At 45.5% G+C, this 22,935-nt stretch overlaps 1 protein-coding gene across 1 annotated transcript; it reads right to left on the bottom strand.

The window, feature by feature from the left end:
• Positions 1-3,441: 3,441 nt before the first annotated feature.
• Positions 3,442-13,748, bottom strand: LOC147700694 (uncharacterized). The gene is made up of 3 exons (XM_086929182.1): positions 13,598-13,748; positions 5,383-5,517; positions 3,442-3,890 (listed from the first exon to the last, which is right to left on the bottom strand). The coding sequence occupies exons 1-3, from the start codon at positions 13,746-13,748 to the stop codon at positions 3,442-3,444; spliced, it is 735 nt and encodes a 244-aa protein (XP_086785308.1).
• Between the last annotated feature and the right edge of the window lie 9,187 nt (positions 13,749-22,935).

The following is a 22,935-nucleotide window of genomic DNA, read 5'->3' as shown; positions in this document are numbered from 1 at the left end:
GTGCTCGTAAACATGCAACATTAGCCATGTTTGGCATGGAGAAAACTCATACTGCAGACAACATTTTGGATGACTTTAACAAAAAGGTCTCGCAATGGCTGCCCCCAAGAAATTGCAAGGTTGGTTATGTTTCTACTGATAATGGCAGCAATGTAGTTAAGGCCATGGAGGACGGTGACTATTTCAGAGTGCCGTGTTTGGCGCACTGTATGAACCTGGTCGTGCAAAAGTTCTTGAAAAAAGAACTTGCAGTTGAGAAAATACTGACCATCTGCAGAATAGTATGCACACATTTCAACCATTCTTTTAAGGCCCGGAAGGAGCTGAGGCGCAAGCAAAATGTAAGTAGAATGCCAGTGAAAGCACTTATCCAGGAGGTGGCAACACAATGGAACTCAACCCTCTACATGCTTGAGCGTCTGCATGAGCTGTTTCCAGTAGTCAATGAGTATTTCTACAACCTGGGTGGTGATACGACAGAAATGATGCTAGCGGTGGAGCAATGGCAGCTAGTTAAAAGCCTGACAGACATGCTTCGTCCTTTTGAGGTCTTCACGCGTGAAGTCAGCAGGGAGGACTGTTCTTTGAGCAAAGCTATCCCATTGTTGCTGAAGCTCGAGCACCAAGTCAAGGTGGTGTCTTCAAAATTAAAGGATGCTGGAAAGAATGAAGCATATGAGTTGGCGCAGAGATTATTACAATGCCTAGTTAGCAATGAACGGCTTGTAAATATCAAGAAACAACAGCACTACATTTGTGCTACTATTCTGGATCCACGTTACAAAAAGCCATTGTTTGGCAAAGTATTAATTCCTTTTGAAACATCAGATGTTACAGAGTACAAAGGTTGGCTAGCTCAGTCAGCCATTCATTTTGAAAGAGAGCGGAAGGAAACTGTAGGAGAAGACAGTACTAGTGAATCAGCAGGCCATCAGGCGTCCCAAAAAAGCACTTCTGCATCTGTGCCTGTGGCAGAAGTGAGTGTCTTTTCCTCGGAGCCGTTAACCACACCAGCAACCGTATCATCTGCACCAGGCCCAGGCGATATGTCTGAAGAGGATTGGCTAAGTCAGCTAGGGTTTCCTTGTCCCAGAAAGGACACAGAAGTGCAAAGTACAGGAATCCGGGAGAACATTGTTTCAATGGTGCAGGCCTACCTGGATGACTCAACAGCGGTCAATATTACTGAGGACCCATTGGCGTATTGGCATGGGAAAAGAAACATATGGCGAGAGCTCACCAACGTGGCTATCAATTACTTGTCTTGCCCACTCGCAAGCGTGTCTTCAGAACGTGTTTTTAGTTCTGCTGGTGGCATTGTGACTTCCAAAAGGTCCCGCCTCTTGCCCGCAAATGTGGAGCGGCTCACCATGATAAAGATGAACCAGCACTTCATACCACCAGATAACAAAGTACGAGAATGCACGCAGGAAGAAGAGGACACCGACCTACCTGACGAAAGTTCTCCTCAGTTACCAGAGGTACTACCGACTGAATTTGCAGAGTATGAGGACGAGTTCTGCTTCCCTGACAGTGAGTTCTGAAAATGAGTCAATGAATCATTATCTTTATTTTTCATCCTTATTCACTTTTATTCCTGTGTGTCTGTCTTTCTTTGTTTAGCAAGTGCTTGATCACATTCACAACAAAACTGTAATCACCCAATCAAACAACAAGCCCATCAGCAGAACTGTCTTGATTTTGATGCCGCAGCATTACTCAGTTTCACAAGTTAGTTGCCAAGAACTCAGTCCTGGTCGTCTATCCTCCTCCTCCAGACTCACCCTATCCATTTCCCGTAATGCTGATGCCTGGATTCCGCAAAATGAAGAAACTTACGTTGATGAGTCCCCTAAAGAGGGACTGGAAGTAGTGAGTCCTCATTTAAATTTAAATACATTTTGCTAAGTGTGGCTTTTTTCCCGGATTTGCTTTTTGGCTGTTTGGGGGGTGTCAAACTTGTTTGCGCTTGGGTTTACGGGTCTTGGCTGGGCCATTTGCTGGCAAGGTCTATTAAGGGATGAAATTGGTTAGGAGGAAATGGGAGGTGAAAACGTTTAGGCGTTATTGCTCGCTTGCCTGTCATAGGGTTGCTGTCTGTGGGGCTTCTAGGGTTTTGGGGTCTGTGAGCACCGCTGCCACATTTCTAATGTTGATTGCTTTTGTTTTGCAGAAAATCCACGCCGGGAAACTCCAGTTGGGGCCCTGCTGCAGAACGCTTTAGGACACTGTGAATTCCAGGTGGAGCCAGCCCTCAAACACAAATTACAGGTAAGATAAGCGTTTGGATGGGAGGTAGTATAATGGAGTATTAGGAGAGGCGAGAGAGTGACAGTGGTACTAGTAAAGTCCTAGGACTCTTGAATTAACTTACTCTGTGACAGGCATTTACTTTGGAAAACATTTGGCCAATTACACGTGAACGTTTAGGCGTTATTATTGCTCGCTTGCCTGTCTTAGGGGTGCTGTCGGTGGGGCTTCTAGGTTTTTGGGTGTGGGTTTTGGGGTCTGTGAGCACCGCTGCCACATTTCTAATGTTGATTGCTTTTGTTTTGCAGAAAATCCAAGCTGGGAAACTCCAGTTGGGGCCCTGCTGCAGAACGCTTTAGGACACTGTGAATTCCAGATGGAGCCAGCCCTCAAACACAAATTACAGGTAAGATAAGCGTTTGGATGGGAGGTAGTATAATGGAGTATTAGGAGAGGCGAGAGAGTGACAGTGGTACTAGTAAAGTCCTAGGACTCTTGAATTAACAAACTCTGTGACAGGCATTTACTTTGATAAACATTTGGCCAATTACACGTGAACGTTTAGGCGTTATTATTGCTCGCTTGCCTGTCTTAGGGGTGCTGTCTGTGGGGCTTCTAGGTTTTTGGGTGTGGGTTTTGGGGTCTGTGAGCACCGCTGCCACATTTCTAATGTTGATTGCTTTTGTTTTGCAGAAAATCCACGCCGGGAAACTCCAGTTGGGGCCCTGCTGCAGAACGCTTTAGGACACTGTGAATTCCAGGTGGAGCCAGCCCTCAAACACAAATTACAGGTAAGATAAGCGTTTGGATGGGAGGTAGTATAATGGAGTATTAGGAGAGGTGAGAGAGTGACAGTGGTACTAGTAAAGTCCTAGGACTCTTGAATTAACAAACTCTGTGACAGGCATTTACTTTGGAAAACATTTGGCCAATTACACGTGAACCAACACGATGACAGTGTTCAGTAAAACGAACTTACTGCAAAACCACCACCCACCAGGCTCAAAAGTAGTAAAAAACAGGTATGCTCAGATAAAGTTTGAAAAAGTATATTTTTATATCCCTAACAAAATAATCTCCCGCAAGACCCTCCCTAACCCCAACAAATAAATAGTCCTTCAAAATTCCCCAAAAACCCCAACTCCCAATTCCCACCCCCTAAAAGTCTCTAAAAAAGGGGCAAGGGACACTCTAGGGATGCTTGCTGTGGACTTTGGCCTCCAGGGCATCATGCCTTAGGGCCAGGGCATCGTACTGCTCCCGGAGGATGGCGTGGTCTAAGCGGAGGCCCTCCAACAAATTTTGATATTCTTTCAACTTGCGGACCTCCACCTCCAGGTCGGACACTCTGTGGATTGCACGGCGCAAGCGTGCCTTTAGAGTACTGTGAGGGGCAGCCTTTGCTGCTCGGCGGTGGCGTCTACCAGCCCAGCTCCGTACCGCCGGAGCACTGCCCTGACCGGCAGAACGTGGGGTCACGGAGGAGGATGCAGGTGTCCCATTAGATGTACTGGACTGCGTGTCCTCCCCCTCCAGTTCCACCAGCCGCCGATATTGGGCAACAGTAGCATCCAGCCTCCGTTGCCGGGCCAGTACAGCCTGCATACTCCTTGGTGGTTTGGATGTTTTAGTACGACCAACTATATGAAGAAAGAAAGACATAATCTGTAAACAATGCTCTTTAAGAATATGATTAACACAAAATGATTCAGCAGAAAGTTGTGTCACAGTACAACTAGCAACTAGCCATCGCAGTACAAAACTATTGAGGCCAGTATCATGGGCGTCCGCAGGGAAGGGTAAGGGGGGCGCTTGCCCCCCCCCCCCCTGGATCGCAGGTCCATCCAGTGCTGGCCCAGTGACAAAATGGTAATTACAGCAGGCTGGGACCGACAGACAGATAGAGGCAGAGACAGGGACAGAGAGATAGAGAGGGAGATGGCGAGGGAGAGAGAGAGGGATTGAGACTGAGGGTGACGGAGGGAGACAGACAGAGAGGGAGACAGAGAGACGGAGACAGAGGGAGACAGAGAGACGGAGACAGAGGGAGACAGAGAGAGAGGGAGACGGACAGAGTGAGTGAGACAGAGGGAGAGAGAGAGGGGGGGAGAGAGAGCAAGAGAGGGAGACAGGCAGAGAGGGAGGGAGACAGAGAGAGAGAGGGAGGGAGGGAGACAGAGACAGACAGAGAGACACAGACAGAGACAGATGGAGGCAGAGACAGGGAAAGGGGCAGACAGGCAGAGACAGACAGAGAGACAGAGAGGGAGACAGAGGGAGGGAAACAGGGACAGATAGCGACAGGGACAGACTGACAGATAGGGGCAGAGACAGGGACAGACAGAGAGGAAGACAGAAGGAGAGAGAGAGAGGGAGGGAGCCAGAGGGTGACAGAGGGAGGGTGAGGGAGGGAGACAGAGAGAGAGAGACAGCGAGGTAGAGGGAGACACAGGGAGACAGAAAGAGGGAGACAGAGAGAGAGAGAGGGACACAGAGAGAGTGAGGGAGACAGAGAGAGGGAGGGAGACAGAGAGAGAGGGAGGGAGAGAGACAGAGAGAGAGACAGAGAGAGAGAGAAAGAATGATGTGTGTAATGTGTTTGCCAGGTCTGGTGGCTCAGTGGACGAAGGCATCCGCTGCAGGGGCATGAGTTCAACCTCATGGTCATAGTTTTTTTTGCTCTAGATCCACCCCCTCCCCTACTGACCCTGCCCCCATCGGTGCGGCCCTTGACCACAAACCACACTGTCAATTTGGCCCCGAGAGAAAGTTTGTGAGGACCCATGCTCTATAACCACATCCTCCTGATTTAGATTGAATTGTTTTTTTCTGCCATTTTTTGTTTTTCCCTCTGTTTTAATGTAGTTGCCAGGTCATCTGCTGTGGTGCCGCACACGATTTTTCTCTTCCCCCTATGGGGTTCTTTGTTTATTTAATCTCTATGTCGTGTTAGATTTAAAAAAATGTATTTAATACTTGTGCTCAATCATGTCAGGAGATGGTGATGATGTTGCCCCCCCCCTGGAAACATTTCATAGTATTTTCGTAGTTCATCCAGTGGCTGTCTACTCTCTGTAGATACACATCATGTGCTATCTAAGAGTCAGATAGTACCATGATGATCCAGCTTACCTCTACCCGCCACCACCACTGTCTGTTTCCTCACAGTCTCTTCTTTGGCCACTTGCGCCGCCTCCTCCCCAGAGTTGTCCTCGGAGTCGACCACCACCACCACATCCGAGCTGGCCCCGCCACCAGATGTTCCACCTACAAAGTAGATTTAAGAATGTTAGATTACACCACTCACTAGTATTTGGTCTAGGAATGAAGAAATGTGAAAACAACAGAAAAAGTAATTGACTGTCTACTCTAGTCTAAAATAAAAATGTCCCTCCTTCCAGGGAAGGCTGTTGTCTTGCTGCACTTTTTTGTCACAATTGATGAATGCTTGCTTAATTTTAACACACACCATTTTTCTCCGAACAGACAGAAGCTGGACTTCTAAGGACAAGAGCAACATCAACTTCAAACCAGGTGAAAGCTCGGCTCGACCACAAGAAATGTGTTCCATTACTCATCAACTCAGCACCAAGCACTTTTCCATTTCCAGCTAACTTAATTTTAATATATATGTTTACTTTTACTTTTAATAAAGCTTTTAAACTTGAATAGACTCTGTGGTTTTTGGTCCTCCAGACTAGAGTGACTGAGCGAAAGGTTTTGCAAATTTTGGCAAGGAGGAGTCCGTGCCGCTGACACTACCAGGTTTATACAGTGTGCCAAACACGCCACTCTGAAATAATATTACTCTGGTGTTTAGTGTCCATAGTTCGGTTTGTGGAGAATTGTCCCTGCAACAGTAGTATTATGGATTGTGCTCCTATCTAAACACTATTTCGAAAAAATTAAATTAGGAACGCTTGAACAACAATAGGTCCTCTATATTTAAATGAAAACTGGGGCCAGCAAAGGAGAACTCGCCGCCCTGGCCTGCATCCTCCTCCTCTGGAGCCACAGCATCCTCCTGTTCCGTCCGCTTGCCCCTGGGGGGACCTGACGTACAACATGAAAGAAAGAACAGAAAACATTGATGATTGCTGCTTGTCGATGTCCTTGTCAACCAAATCAAACATTTAGAAAGAACAAGAACCAACTATTTCAGCCAAAAAGAGGGCTACAAAGGAAGGACTGCACCTGAGCCTCTACTCTAGGGGCAGATTTACAAGCCCCTTGCAGCTCTTCTGCTCCATTCTTGCGTCACTTTTGTGACGCATCACCACAACAAGAGAGGCGCCATGGTGTGGCATATATTAACAACGTGACGCATATGGGAGATGCATCCCATTCTAAAGCCCTGCACCATAAGGGAGCGTTCCAGCGCAAGGGAGGGTGTTCCTGCGCAGGAACGCATGCTAAAAGTGGCTATCGGGAATATATAAAATTTCAATCAGTCATTTAGGACAATGATGCGTCACTCAAACCCTGCGCCTGCATGAAGCAGACGTACGGCTTGATGCAGCATTGCTGGAGCTGCGCCATCGTTGTGACGCAACTCCATCAATGAGCCTGGCGCAAGGGTAGGCAGATGCGTGACGCATCTCGTGACGAAAGAGGGGCGCATCACTAGAGTCGCGTCGCAGGCGCGATGCAACTCTAGCAATGCTCAGGGCTGCCCAATACTCAACATACCGCATCAGTCCTTACGCCTGCTTCAAGCAAGCAGGCATAAAGAATTGACGTAGCAGCGTCGTGGAAGTGCCTGCGTTAAATCTTGTAGATTTCACGCAGGCACTTTTGCGAGGCGCCAAGCTGCCTGACCGCCCCTACCGCCCCCCCCCCCCCCCCTGCGTGGGAACGTACCCATTGTGGCGCAGGCCCAGGCCTTAACGTGGCGCACCTCCCTAGATGCATCACGTTGTACATGACTCGCAGGGATGCGCCACGTTTACATCGCTGTTGCGTCAGGTAAGGCAGCGTAAACGTGGCGCAAGGGGCTTGTAAATCTGCCCCTTTGTGTCTAGCATTACGCAGTTCTGTAAAGTACACTCATACATTACTCAGCCCAATTAAATGAACACAAAATAGAAAACAAATAAGCAGTGGCACCGCCACAGAGAAGGAGAGCAGTGCACCTGAAATGCACAGAAGATTTTGAAATATTAATTTACGTCTACTATCAATGTAATCGGCAGCATTATTGCTCTTTGTAAAAAAGTTAAAATAAACATTTGCAATATAACACACAGAGCAGGGGAAAAAACAGAGTAGTGAGTGATGAAAAAATTGCTACTACTACTCACCAAGCCCGGGGCCCTCCACTCCCAGCAGGTCGAGCAGGTCACGCTCCCGGTCCAGGATATCCGTCCAGCGGTGGGTCACCTGGTAGTAGGTGCGCTGGACCCCCGAGATGTCAAACAGGGCCCGGCACACCTGCTCCCACCGCTTCCGTCGCTCCTGGCGGTTGGTGTAGCCAGCAGCGATCCTGCCGCCTGCCGCGATGGTCCTGGGGAGGCGGCGCTGGACATAGAAAACCAGTGCGCCCACCTCCTCAGGGCAGAAGATATCCCTGGGCACCACCATTTCCGCCCTTAAATGGCCACACGGGAGCCGGGCACGGGCTGCGGGGCCCGTCTTGGGCAGCTTCACTGCTGGCTTCACCATGGTCTGGGCAGGTGGTAGCAACAAGGAGAAAAAATGAAAAAGAATAAGACTATGGAAGAAGATAATAAAAGTTTAAAAAAGTAGTTGAAAAGTAAACAAAAGTAGCCTAAAACACAAAAATATAAAGCTAGAAAACTAGAGGGATAGATAATAATTTAAATAGATTCAAAAAATATTATAACAAGCAAAGGATGGCAGAGATATAGAGAGGATTAGAAACACCATGCCCAGACACATAGGAATGAATGAAAAACAAGATGGCGGCCCAATCACGTGCGCGTAAGTAAGTTCGCACGCGATTTCTCTCGCGAACTCGTGCGAACTTGTATTCGCAAGGCGCTCATTCCGAGAGATTACACTTCGCGGGCGGAAACAGAAATACGTCACGCAAACAAAATGGCGGCACCCATACTCGACCTTGGGGTAATTCGCACGAGTTTGCGGCTTCCACGGTCGATTTCGCACGACGCCGCGCCTCGCGAATAGCGTGAAATTACAGAAAAACGATTTTTGCAAAAGCAAAAGCAATGAGCAGGTGCAAAAGTTCAACCTCATCATTTGTAACCATTCCCTGTAGTGCTTCCTGAAGGGGCCCTCCAGAATTCAGTTCGGTTCCTGTTAAAAAAAATTTACATTGCAACAAACAGGAAAAGGAAAGGAAAGGGAGCAGACAAGCAGGTGCCAGCCTTCATTAATGTCAATTGGGGCAGGGCAGGTGTTGTTGTAATTTAATTTTGCAAAACTTAAAGCACTTAGCAACCAGAGGGTGCTGTGATGACACCGAGGGTGGCATGGGTGTGCCAGCCAGAGGGTGGCATGGGTGAACCAGAGTGCCAGTGTTGACAGAGGATGGCAGTGCTTTGCTTTGCCCCAATAATGTACACTGGTGAACCAGAGGGTGCTGTGATGACACAGAGGGTGACGTGGGTGAGCCAGAGGGTGGCACGGGTGAACAAAGAGAGTGCCAGTGGTGACAGAGGGTGGCAGTGATGAAGAAAGGCTTGCAAACAGGCTGGGCACGTAGAAACAACAAGTTCGCAAAACTGGCGACCTGACAAGTAAGTTTGCAATTTGCGAAATTGTACAAAACCCTTGCGAACTTGCAGAAACCCGTGCGAACACAAAAAAAAAATCTGCGAGAATTCGCGGATTTTGCGGATTTTCGCAATCCGCAAATTCGCAAATCCGAAAATTCGCGGATTGCTAATCCGCAAAATCCGCCCACCCCTACAAATATCAAGCATTCCTTGATACAGTAACTTATTTGATGCCGTAGCTTATTCCTCTCACTTTAGGCTTCATGTTCTCTGCCCCAAGGTTTGTTATCTGTGTACTGTACTGTTAAAAGTTATTTTTCATTCATTAAGAATTTAGGGTGAGTTTTCAACGTCTTGAGTGGACAAATTGATTCTACTGGGATAAGGTGCCAGCTTTATCATTGTTTGAACTAAGTATGGGTCAAAAATCTGTTCCACTCGTGACATTTGTGGATTTTTGGCAATTTCATGATCTGCGAATCTTGCGAAATTGCCGCAAAAATAGCTATTTCGCTCGCGGACAGACTTTTTTATTTTTTTTGATGGCCAGCTCACACAAGGGACCAAAGTTACAGGCACACACGGTCACAGGAGGCAAATCTTCTGTCCCTTTACGCAGCTGCAGTGTTAGAAAAGCACCATACATTTACCCAATGAGGTAGCACTTACTGATTAGCCAGTAGAAAGTACTGCAGTTGAGTAGAGGTATTGCACAAAATGGTGGCATCTTCGTGGATAACTATGCAGGGCAGGATTCATTCTGGCACGAGGCTCCTGTCACAAAAATTAAACCTCAACAGGAAGCACTTACAGATAAAGCAGGTGCCCGAGTTGAAGCACAAATTCAGTAACGTTTTAATCAGCCCAAAACATTAGTGAGCACGGTCGAGGCTGGGCAAGTGTGCTTTAACCCCATATCTGCTGTCGAAAATTAGCTGTAATACTCGAGGGAGGTCTTTGAATCCCTGAGTTTCTCGAGTGCAATCCCCTGTGTAGTTCCCGTGACCAGGAGGCTGCTTTCTCCTCCCATGCTGCCCTGCTCGCTCTCTGACCCTTTATACACAAGAGGCATGTTGACACGCATAGAAGCCCCGCACCACACACTAGCGGTATCAAACATCTTCCCGACCTTTCCCAACTATGATGGACAGCTCACTCAAGGGACCTCGGCGCCTTTTGGCACGGTGGCAAAGTTACAGGTACACATGGTCAGTGGAGACAAATCTTCTGGCCCTTTACACAGCTGCAGTGTAGGAAAAGCACTTTACATTTACCCAACGAGGTAGCACTTACTGATTAGCCAGTAGAAAGTACTCCAGTTGAGTAGATGCAAATCGCAAAAAAATCTGCGAGTTTGCAGGAAAATCCACAAATCCGCAGATTTTTTTGCGAATTCGCGGATCGCAGATCCGCAAAATTTGCCCATACTTAGTTTGAACCTCTGTTTTGACCAATAACAAAATAACCATCAGAAAAGAACAAATGTGCCCTAGCTGTCTAGGGGTGAATTTTCTGGGTGAGTACAAAAGCTTTAGGTGCCTTTTGCATTTTAATGATGTAAAATGGGGCTATAGATAAACATTTGTATCAAAAACAAAAGGGCCTGATTGAAAATTTGAGGATGGGTATTCCATCACTAATGTGACAGATGTGCCATCCATCTTATTACAAGTGCATCCCAATGTGCTTATAATGAGGCAGACTGGATATCTGTTACATTTGTAACTGAATAACCATCTACCAAACACAAAATCAGGTCCAGAATGCCCAATCAGCCTTGGGGACCATGCCAAAGATGCTCCCTTACTGAGTAATCTGCTATTGGTTCTTACAATCTCAGAAAACCTTCAATACCTCCTAGAGAACCAGTTGTGAAGGTCATACTGCAGACTCCATGAGGTTGCTGGTGCATGGGATAATCAAGGGTACATGAAGCAATGAGAATGCAGCGAGGCATTTAAGGCCACTTGGTAGATAGATGTTAGGAAATGAAGCAAGCTGATATTGGTGTCTTACCCACTCTAAGATGATGGCTGTTCACTGACTTGGGAATAAGGGTCATAGCTATTCAAAGTAGTGACCAGGTTCCTCTTCCGGGTCATAATAGACATGACAGCATAAGAGGCTGTGCTTTCAGGTACATTTAATGAGGTCCCTTTGTGTGTTTATGGGCTCTCTGTTCTAGTTTGAACCCGGCTTCCATTCCATTTCACGTTTGTTTTTTTCAGCCATTGCTGAAATTGCTGTTCCAAGGGATGGTTTTTCAAAGTTCTGTTTGGGTTAAAAGACAAATTTCATTTTTGACAAGTTAATTTCCAAACCCCGTATGAGGAAAAACTCCTCAAAAATTAACAAAGCTTTCTGGAGACCGCTTAGGGTTTTTGAGATAATCATTGTGTCATCCGCAAACATTAAAATAGGTATTTTTGTGCGTGCTAGAACTGGGGCATCAGTGGAAGTAAACTCCAAGAACTTTGCAATCCTGTTAATTAACTGAGAAAATAGTGTGGGTGGCATGACACAGCTTTGGTGCAAGCCTTTCTCTATGGGAAAGGGATTGGTATGTTTCCCTAGGTGCCCCGTCGAAATTGTGCAAAATTGTCATCATAAAGTCTAGCAATAAGGGAAAGTAATTCAGGGGATATCCCCATATCTTGCAGTATGGCCCATAATTTGCTATAAGAAACAAGGTCAAGAACTGACCTAATGTTGACAAAGGCATCATACAAGCTGCCCTTTCCTAAAACCACAGTTTCCCAGTATAATAAAATAAATCACCTGATCAATAGTACTGATGTGTGCCCGAAAGCCAGCCTGCAGCGGGGATAAGATAACCTGCTCATCTTATCCAATCCTGTCCTTGTTTAACATTAACCGCCCGATTACTTTTTGCAAGGAGTCTATTAGGGTGATGGGCCTATAATTGCCTGCGTTGGATTTATCCCCTTTTTTAAAGACGGGGATGATCTTAGCCCCTTTCCAAGAGTCGGGGACTTTTGTATTTTGGGCGACTGCATTAGCAAACAGGAGAATATACTGAATCCATCTATTCTTATCATGGAGTAATATATATTGGCTGGGATACCATCGAGGTCTGGGGATCTTCTGCCCGTTACTGTTTCCAGGGCAGTGATGACATCAGCCCCGACAAAAGGCACATCTTGATAAAAGAAATATGAATACTTGACCAGATCTCCATCATCTATAAAATGGGCATATTGAGGTTTAAATTGGTCCTGGGCCACATGATTTTGTGGGGTAGTGGCCGGCCTTCCGTATCCCATTTTACTACATTCCAGAACTGTTTGGAGTTACTACTGGCAAATTCCAGTCTGAGGTCCTGCCATTGACTTTCACCTCATGCTTTCTTAGTCTTTTCCTAGACCCTCCTGTACGTTTGCCTAGATGACCGTACTTTATCGGGATACCATGATTTAACCGCATCCCATAAAGATCTGCGGGCCAGTCTGCATTCCCCATTGAACCAGTGTCTTGTTTTCATTTGGTGTACGCTCTTAGCCTTATGATTCAAGACAAGATGAGAGCATAGATGGGCAAAAAATGTATTAGGAGTGACAGTTGTAAGTTCAGGATACTCAGGTTTAGGAGAGAAGGCTTCTAGCTCATCTATATCACAATTAATGTCATTAGTAAAAGTATCTATGAGTTCAGGCTTCTCTACAATCTTCACCCATTTTAATCATCTCTTGTCATTTGTGGGGACCACAACAAGTGTAGACATCTTGTTACATAACCGAGTGGGTACCTTCTCTGGTAATAGATCTAAGGTCTTGCATAATGGGTTATGGTCAATCTCTACCCTTGTCGTGGTGAGCCTCAGCAAGGCCTACCAGTGCTAGGGGTTCGCCCTTCTCTGCAGGAAACCCTCAGACCAATAGGAAGAATTTGGCACGGAAACTGCAATACAAAACAATGCGCTTTATTAATCTCAAGAGAGTATGAAGTAGCACACTAAACAGTAGGAGTTTGGACCTCTTATACCCACACAGAAGCTCAAAAGAAGGCGGTACAAGTACAGATTATTTACATATAAGGTCATACAGAAAATGTGTAATCAACAAGTGGGAGGAGCTAACTGTTGATAATTCTAGTGAACACGTCCTGACAGTTACAGACTAAATGGCAGCTGCATGGATAGTTACGAGCTCAACTGAGCATGTGTGGGGTAGGAAAGACTAAATATAACCTGTCTATAGGCAGAGTACAAGAGCAGACAACAGAAAGGTAGGACATAGCACATGGTGAGCACATGGCAGAAAAAATGGCTGCCGGAAACAAGATGGCTTCAGCTAAATGCTAACCCCGATCGCTGCCAAATTACAACAGACGACCCTTTAAGCATTAGCTGAAGACATTCGTTCATTTGGGGTAATCTAAATATGCATCCTGTACATTAATTTGCATAAGTTCAGCAATCCCTTTATTCAGCATTTGTTGGGCTTTTATTTCTGTAACATTTCTTTTAGCAGGTGTGCAAGCAGTAATACACACAGAGCAAAGCATAGGACCACATTGTGTACATACACAGCATGTAAATAGTATCACCAGTAGTATACATAAGATAGTCAGTAAATTCCATCCCCAAGTGACAAAAAGTGTCCAGAACCAACTAGAAAAAGTCCAGGTACCTGTCTCTGGGTGAATCTCTGCAGCAATCTTATGCAGTTTCGAGATTGCATCAAATACTGAAGGTGAGTGATCTGGAATATAAACACCACAGCTGCTGCTGATGATGCGACATGCAGCACCTCGATCAGCTAGAATCACATCGAGAACCATACGATTTTGGAGTGCTACAATCCTTGCAACTTGCAGCTCTTCTGCAATGTTCCCAAGTGGCTTAGCTGTCTAATTAGTAACAGCTTCCACAACACGAGTCAATTGTCTTATCTTTCTGCTGCTTAACCCAGCACCCACAAAGAAAAACAAGCCCAAATTGAAATCGATATGTTGTTGCAAAGCGGTGTCAGTCTGATCAACCTCGTCTATATTTGTTGTCCTTTTATATCGGGTATGAGAAATATTGTTATATAGTTTAAGATGTAGATGATACAAAGCAGGTGCCAGAAACACAGGGGGCAAGAAAAAGGACACATAACATATTCCAGACCAGCCAACTGGGAGTTGGTAATATCCTTTGTTACCGCATACAAAATAAGAATTATGCGATGATATTCTTGGCACCTTCAACAGTCAAAGTCACAGTACACTCACGTCTTCCCACCGGAATTCTCCCAACACTTCCTATACATAAGTCTGCTTTAGCTCTGGTCACAGAAATTACAAATGGTCCAGTGTTCTTAATAGTTCTCATATTTGGGAAAACATATGGCATAGAAATGTTCGCAGGTCGATACTCTTGCCGTTCCCATTTAGTCCCTTCAGCTCTTGGATTACCATCCTCATCTGGATAGCACACTTTATTGATGTGATAATTAATCCTTCCAAATGCTATTTTCTTTGAAGCAATCAAAAGCGCAAATAAAGCTTGACAAGAACCATTGTGCGAGAAAGGAAGAGGAATCAAAAGTGTTCCCCCTTTCTTCTGGTGAGCAGGTATAATCCGACACTCCCAACAGTCGTAGTATTTGTAGCATTATGAGTATTATGCAGCATCTGAATAAACATATTGTTCAAGTAGGATTGTCGATGCTTCTGCTCATGATAGGGAAGCATAAAGTAATGATGCTCAACTGGTATTGGAGTAGTGGCAATTAGCAATTGTCGAGCAGGAGCCAATTTCTCAACAAACCAAGTGATCGCTGCTATAGTCATCATAGCAACAACAAACCCTACAGCACAAATTATCTTTTTATTATTTATTTTAGCAACAGCAACAGTTGATCTCTCTGCAGACATGATTAGTTCGTCATTGAAGGCAATCGTTTGAGCTCTAAAGCCCTGGGCAGCTGTTGATTTCTTCTCTGAGGGTCAAGACTGGTGTCCCTACGCGGGATTGATCCCCCCCTTGCAAAAATCATCACTCCATTTCACCAACCCAGAACGGCAGCTCAACCAGTCTTTTTCAACAAAGCGGATTCTTTCCTCGGTCTCAGTTGATATCAGGATACTCCAAGGATTGTGTGGTCCAGGAAGACTTCCTCAGACTCGTTAGGTGATATGGCCTAGTTTTTCTCTGTATCCAGAATCTCCCGATGGTCAGCCAACACAGAAGATTCCACCAAAGTAGGCGACACTCGCTTGCAGTAAGTGCTCTGGACCCAGTTCTTCCTGTTTGTCACTCAAACCACTGTCCTTGTAGCCAGGATCACTTGTTCTGGTCCTCGCCACCTCGGTTCCAAGCAGTTTGATCTCTCGAAGACTTTGACCATCACATGGTCACTGGGTCGGAGTTCATGGGCCTCACCTGTGAATCTGTCAGGAAGAGCTTCTCGAACCAGGTGATGAATTGAAATCAAACTGTCAGTTAACTGCGATAAGTAGTCACTTATCAGAACACATGGTATGTCATGTATTGGGAGTGGCTTAGGAACTCCCCAAATGTTCATCGGTCTCCCAAATACTACTTCATATGGTGTAAGCCCAGATCGTGATAAGGCACTGATCTTATGGTCAACAATGCCAAGGGCAAAGCATCAGGCAATTTCAAAGATTCACTAATTTCAACTTCAGAGTAGCATTATACCTTTCTAGTAGGCCTGCTGATTGCAGGTAGAAGACTGCATGGAACTTCTGTTTGATCCCTAATCCTTTCAGGACATACTCAACAACTTGCCCAATAAAATCATGTCCGTTGTCACTCCACAAAAGTTTGCAAATTCCAAATCTAGGGAAGAATTCCTTTAAAAGCATCTTTGCTGTCGGAAGAGCAGTATTATTCTTTGTAGGGTATGCCTATATCCATTTACTGAAGGCACATACCACCACAAGGACATACTTCAAGTTGCTGCAGTGTTCAAGTTGGATATAAACCATTTGCAAAACTTCAAAAGGTGCTGTTGGTGTAGCAAACTCTCCTGTAGGAGTCTGTGTCCCTTTACCAGGATTGTACTGCCAACAGATCAAACAGGACTGTACTGTCTTTTTAGCAGTGTCGGCAATTTCTGGATGCTCCCAAACTTGCGTAAGCAATTTTGTTATTGCTGAGGCTCCAACATGTGACACGTAAGATACTCCCTGGACTCCCCCCTATACTAACACACACCAATCCACCAGACAGAACTCTCAACCCAACACAACCAAAGATACCTACGCTCCCCCTATAACCACCGAACTCCCCTTAATCTCTGCAACAGTCTCCCCTTTGGAGAACACTCTCTCGACCCTCACTAACTCTAACGCCGCCGCAACCTTGCCAAACAACGTCACTCAAAGTAACCACCCCTCCCACACTAGACCACCACCCCTACTTCAGTTGTTAGACCATAATAAGATACCCCACTTAGAGGACATAGAGGACACATGGCCCTCTGTTACCACCGTGGCCCCAAGTATACTTCCTAAACCCACATCCCAGACCATTCCCACAGCCCACCCACCATCATCTACAACTTTACCCACACCCTCTTCCAAGCCAACCTTTCCCACAGCCCACCTAACACACACATTAACACGTGCAACACCACTACCTTCCCCACACACAGTGGCCCCAAGCCACACACCAGACCAGTCCTCAGCGCCTACATCCTCCTCCACAGCCCACCCAACACACACATTCACACCTGCAACACCACCACTTCCCCCCCACATAGTGGCCCCAAACCACACACCAGGCCTGTCCTTAGCGCCTAGATCTGCACCTATAACACAGATCCAATCCCCACTCATAGCCGAACCCCCAGCCCACTTAACACACACATTCACACCTGCAACATCACTTTCTTCCCCACACACACGGGCCCCAAACCACACACCAGGCCAGTCCTCAGCACCTACATAGTCCCCCACAGCCCTCCTAACACACTCATTCACACCTGCAACACTACTATCTTCCCCACACATAGGGTCCCCAAACCACACACCAGGCCAGTCCTCAAAACCTACATCTATACCTATAACACAGACCCACTCCCCACTCGTAGTCACCCACACAGCCCACCCAACACACAAACTACCACCGCAGCACTCCTCCCGTCCACACTCATACATACAACATACTGTTCACCAGGCCAGACCTCCCTGCATGCATCCAAATACACACCTACAACACAACCATATACTACACGCCCGCCTGCATAAAACTCCAGTCTTGACAAGATCATGATCTCTTTGAATCAAATCAAAGAAGAACTCCAAACACTCAATGAGCGTCTCTCGAAACAACCCTGGGGTATTAGAGCAACAAGACACCCCAAAATTAGATGGCCCATGAAACTCTATTGTCCCAACTGGCCCTCAGTCCCGTCCTACAACAACTCATCCAGACCAATTAGAAGCACTAATCCGCTCTCAGAGAGCAATTTACTCTCCCTGCTGAACTCATATGACCCCACTCCCATGAAGCCACCCACATCTCCATTATTGCTGATTCCTACTATCCCCCCCATTCCCCACAGGACCATCATACCGAACACTAGAGGCGTCACAAACAACAACCTTAGAAAAATCTCTATCACTCAGGAACCCTCCTCAACCATCAGCACGCCCAAACTCAAATGTATACTCCTAAATTGCAGATCGGCCGCTAGACATGCAGCGGACATAGCGGACCTCATCCTCATACGTGAACCAGACCTGATATTGCTAACTGAAACCTGGCTAAAAGAATCCTCCACACCAATCATTGATATTTTAGTTCCACCCAATTACAACATCATAAGACTAGACAGAAACAGAGCCGATAAGTCGGGGGTGGGATCGCCTGCATACATCGTAGTAATATCTCAGTAAACAGAGCAATCTCCCCAGCACTCCAGTCATGCAAATACATGTGCCTGGACATCACTAGCAAGGGCAAACCTGTCTGTTCTCTGCACGTCATCTATCACCCACCAGGCAAGAACCTCGCCTTCACCGAACATTTCATGGACATGGTATCCTCAATCACAGGGCGACAAAACCCCCATATTTTCCTTGGAGACTTCAATCTCCACTGGGATGATATTAACGATACAGCAGTGAACAGTTTCAAGAATTTCCTAGTTGCTCTAGACCTAACGCAATTCTGCAACAGCCCAACACACGACAAAGGTTCAATTCTGGACCTATTAATCTCTAAAACAGACTACATTCAGCTAGAGTCAATCCTACCCTGCGACTGTTCGGACAATCACATCATCACCTTTGCCATTAAGGAAACAGTGAAATTGAACTCAGCTCAATCCACAAGACCAAAAGTGTGGAAAAGAGACCTGAAAAAACTCAACCCCAACACCTTGCCTTCATCCTGTTACAACCTACTTTTGCCCCCTGCAGGATCCTCCAAAGTACAGGATCTCACCAACCACTACCTCTGGACTATGACATCAATAATAAACAAGGTAGCACCTCTGCAACTAAAAAGAGTCTCTCTGAAAAATTCAAAACCTTCGTACAACGGTATACTCAAAGAGGGCAGGCATTCGCTCAGAACTTCAGAACGTACCTGGAGATCTATGCCATCCGCCAACCACCTCAAAATTCTCAGGACAAAGAGAAACGCATATTTCTGAAAGATCAAGTGCACCAAAGCCGACTTTTTCAGCCTTCAACTTGACCTGGCAAGAAATCGTCCCAAAGAACTCTTTGAACTGATCAAAACCCAATCCAAGGAGGCACCTCACCGGCCACAAGTCACCGAATGCCCGCCGCCAAACTGTGAAGAATTATCCACCTTCTTCACCTTGAAGACCGACACCATCAAGAATGACCTCTTAAAGGATCTAACCTTATACGCAAGATCAAATACACAAACCCACCCAGCTCCCCTAACCGCGCCCGGTCAACTCACATCAAAGCCTAACCTAGAAAATGATGCAGACTGGTCGTCATTTACCTCCTGCTCCGAAGAGGCCATAGGCAAAGTACTCAGTGCATTGAACCCAGCCAACCACTTCTCTGACCCGCTTCCGGCAAACGCAGTCAAATACCTTACTCCACTGCTTCTACCTCTCTGGGCCTCTCTGGTCCAAGATCATAAACAGTTCACTTCAACAAGGATGCATCCCAGATACCCTCAAAGTAGGCCAGGTATCACCCATTCTAAAGAAGCCCACGGCAGACCCCACGGACCAAAACAACTATCGTCCTATCTCCAATATCCCTACCCTAGCCAAGCTGCTGGAAAAATGTGTGCATCTACAGCTTACGAAGCACATTGATCACTTTGACCTTCTTAACAAACACCAATCAGGTTTCTGTGCAGGCCATAGCACTGAATCAGCCATGACACACATTATTAACGATGCACTGCAAATACTAGATCAAAATGGGTCCTGTTTACTCAACCTACTTGACCTCTCCTCGGTCTTTGACACGGTCAAGAATGAGAACCTGTTAGACCTCCTGAAATACAGAATGGGTTTTTCTGGGGCAGAACTAAGCTGGTTCACATAATTTCTCCAAAATCGGACACAACAATTTGAAGTCAATAACACCCTGTCCAAGCCCGTCCCAGTATCTTTTGGAGTCCCGCAAGGATCCACACTATCCCCAACACTGTTTAATCTCTTCCTGGAACCTCTCACCGAAATGTTACAAACCTCTAATGTGCAATATCACATGTATGCAGACAACACACACAAGTATACCTCAAGATCCACACCCTAGAGGACCTCAAACTACTTAATATAGCGCTTAGGAATACCCAAACGTGGTTGGCAGAAAATCATCTTAAACTAAATGCCCTAAAGACTGCATTCCTACTAATAGCTCCTCCAGCCCAAATCCCCAAAATGCAAGATTGGATCAAACCTATTACGGTGTTTAACGTTCAACCTACCATCATGCACTCAGCGAAATCAATAGGAATAACGGTAGACAGTAACCTCAACATGCACAAACATATCAGTAGTGCTACCAAGGGAGCAAACTTCCAAACAAACACACTGAGAAAACTGAAACCCTTTTTACCTCACAATGACTTCAAGCAAGCAGTACAGGCGCTGGTGAGACCTGGAGTGGAATATGGATGTGTTTCGCTCTGTGGCCTACCCAAAGCGTTAACTGCTCCACTAAGAGCTTCAATCAACGCCGCAGCAAGTCTCATAACTGGGTCAAAACTTAGCTCCCCCATCTCCCCGGACCTTCAATCCCTGAACTGGATACCCCTAGAAGCGAGAATTCAGATGAAAATTGCATGCATGACGCACAGAGCCATGCATCAGAAGGCACCCAGCTACTTGGCCCAGAATCTGATGATTTCAGGGGGGTCTAGATCCACAAGAAATGCAGAAAAATTACTACTGAAACCACAAAAATTCCATGCGAAAAAAAATTATAACAGATCCTTCTCTGGGATGGTGCCTAGAATGTGGAATGCCTTACCCCCAGAAATCAGACTTAACACATCCATTACCTCTTTTAAAAAGGAAGTAAAATCCATCCTCATGGCCGAATTCACATGAGTATGGGCTACTGAAACCATGTAACGAGATGCACACGTGCTCCCAAACAGAAGACTTTGCTACTGAAACCATGTTACAAGATGCACACGCGATCACTAACAGAAGACTTCTTTTTGATGTTACATTTTTCTATGTTTTTTAAAATTTGCTTTGTACATATATTTGGACTTGCTCTTATTTACTGTAAAAGTAACATTTATTGTTTGAATAGCGCTTTGATATCCTCCAGGATTTTGTTCGTACTCTAGAAAACTCTCAAAATAAAATAAAATAAAATAAAATAAATGTGCCATCTGAACCATAGGTTGTAAATAGGCTATAGGCAGTTTCCACTTATCCATCTCTTTGTTTCGCCAACAGCCTTCATCATCCAACAGTCATTCTTTAAAGTATTGCGCAAGTTCTTCCACAGAAGCAGACCTCTGTATGTCTAGTACTTCTTGTCTAGCATCATGCCAACGTTCAGCTTGTGACTTCACTACATACATAGAAATCGTGTTTATCTGCATCGCAGTTTCACGAGCTAAGCGATCTGCAAAGGCATTGCCTTGCCCTGTCTTGCCAGTCACTTTCTTGTGTGCGCTACACTTAACAATAGCTATTTTCTTCGGCGATGTTAGCGCAGTCAAGAGATTATGCACTAGTTCTCCATGCATTATCTGCATCCCGTGGGATATAAGAAAGCCTCTTTCCTTCCAAAGTAGGCCAAAATCATGGGCCACTCCAAAAGCATAGCGGCTATCTGTATAGATGTTCACACACAAAGCAGTGCTAAGTTCACACGCTCGTGTCAGAGCTATTAGCTCAGCTGCTTGAGCTAACTTCTGTGGTATACGAGCTGTCTCCACTGCTGTCTGAAGTGTCGTAATTGGATATGCAGCTGAGGTTGTGCCATCTGGTAACTTCAAACAAGACCCCTCAACCCACAGTTCCCCATCTACATCTGAAAGATGCATGTCTTGTCTGTTCCTCAGTAAGGAATACACAATCATGAGGCTCCTGTGGCTGAGGCTGAGTGGCTGGATATGGCAACAAAGTAGCTGGGTTTAAAGTTGCACACCTCTTCAGATTAATATGAGGGGCCAACAGTGTCAATTCGTATCCTGTCAAGCAAGCACTAGTCAGGTGTTGCGTGTTAGTCTGGTTCAAAAGGGCATCCACTGCATGGGGTACTAGCACCAACAATTTATGTGACAAAACTATCCCTTCACTCTGACTTACGGACACAGCTGCTGCTGCAACTGAACGGAAACACCCAGGCAATGCACGAGCAACAGGATCAGAAACAGCTGAAAAATATGCACAAGGATGCTGCTTATCACTGTGTGTCTGTACTAAAAATGCACACCCTTCTTTCTCGTGAACATAAAGTATAAAACCCTTTGTGTAATCTGGAGTGCCTAACAATGGTGCAGAACAAAGAGCTTGACGTAACTGATGAAAAGCATTCTGACATTCAGTTGTCCATGGAAGGTTGCACTGGAGTGTCTTTGGTCAAAAGCGCTAACAAAGGTTTAACAATGTGTGAAAACCTTAATATCTATTGCCTACAAAAAGAAGTAAGACCAATGAATGCATGGACATCTTTCTGAGTAGAAGGCACTGGTGTATCTAATATTGCTTGAATGCGATCTGATGTAAGTGCACGCCCCTCCTTAGACAGAAGGTGACCTAGGTAGGTAGAAAGCAAGGACAAAGTAAATTTTTCACACTGTTCCTGGGTATCGGCCGCCAACAAGAAGTCATCGACATATTGTATGAGAGCCTCTCCTTCAGGCAAAGTAAAAGAATTGAGTTGTCTTTTCAATGCTTGGCTGTAAATACTAGTACTCCCAGTGTACCCTTTAGTAATTCTACAAAATCTGTACGATCGATTATTCAAAGTGAATCCAAACAAATATCGGCTATCAGGATGTATAGGAATCAAAAAGAAAGCGTTCTTCAGGTCAATTACAGTGAATGTAGTTGCTGTCAGAGGAACTAAAGTAAGAAGTGTTGTTATATCGGAAACGACAGGGTATTGTGGTACTACAATCTTGTTTGCTTCTCGTAAATCAATAATGAATCTGTAAATCCTAGTGTCAGTGTCTTTTTTTCAAAATGGAAAGAATAGGACTATTGCAAATGTTATAAGGAACTTCTTCCACAACCCCCACTTCAATGAAATCATGGACAATGCGTACAAGTGATTCTATGTCTTCCTGAGAAATTGTATATTGTGGCAAACGTGACAATGAAGCGCCCTCCTTGACACTAATATGTACTGGTGGAATGACCATTTGACAGTACAGTATCTGAAGTAGCCCACAAAGCACTAGGGATTGAAGCTAATGCAATTTCCTCTTTAACAAGACAAGATCTCTCAATCACGGGGTAGTTGTCATTCAAGATAACACGTACACCTTATGGACATCGTATCGTAGCCCTGAAATACTTGAGCATATCAAGACCCACGATATTGT

The sequence above is a fragment of the Lissotriton vulgaris genome, chromosome 7 (assembly GCF_964263255.1).
Source record: "Lissotriton vulgaris chromosome 7, aLisVul1.2, whole genome shotgun sequence".
NCBI classification, from domain to species: Eukaryota; Metazoa; Chordata; class Amphibia; order Caudata; family Salamandridae; genus Lissotriton; species Lissotriton vulgaris.
Note: the sequence above shows the minus strand (reverse complement) of the source record. Positions and strands in the feature narration are given on the sequence as shown.

Coding starts and splice junctions, on each gene's coding strand:
- LOC147700694 (XM_086929182.1), bottom strand. CDS start 13,748: ATGGTTCTCGATGTGATTCTAGCTGATCGAGGTGCTGCATGTCGCATC. Junction 5,518..13,597: donor AGAGATTCACCCAGAGACAG/GTACCTGGACTT, acceptor TCTACTTTGTAG/GTGGAACATCTGGTGGCGGG. Junction 3,891..5,382: donor AGTGGTGGTGGCGGGTAGAG/GTAAGCTGGATC, acceptor TTCTTCATATAG/TTGGTCGTACTAAAACATCC.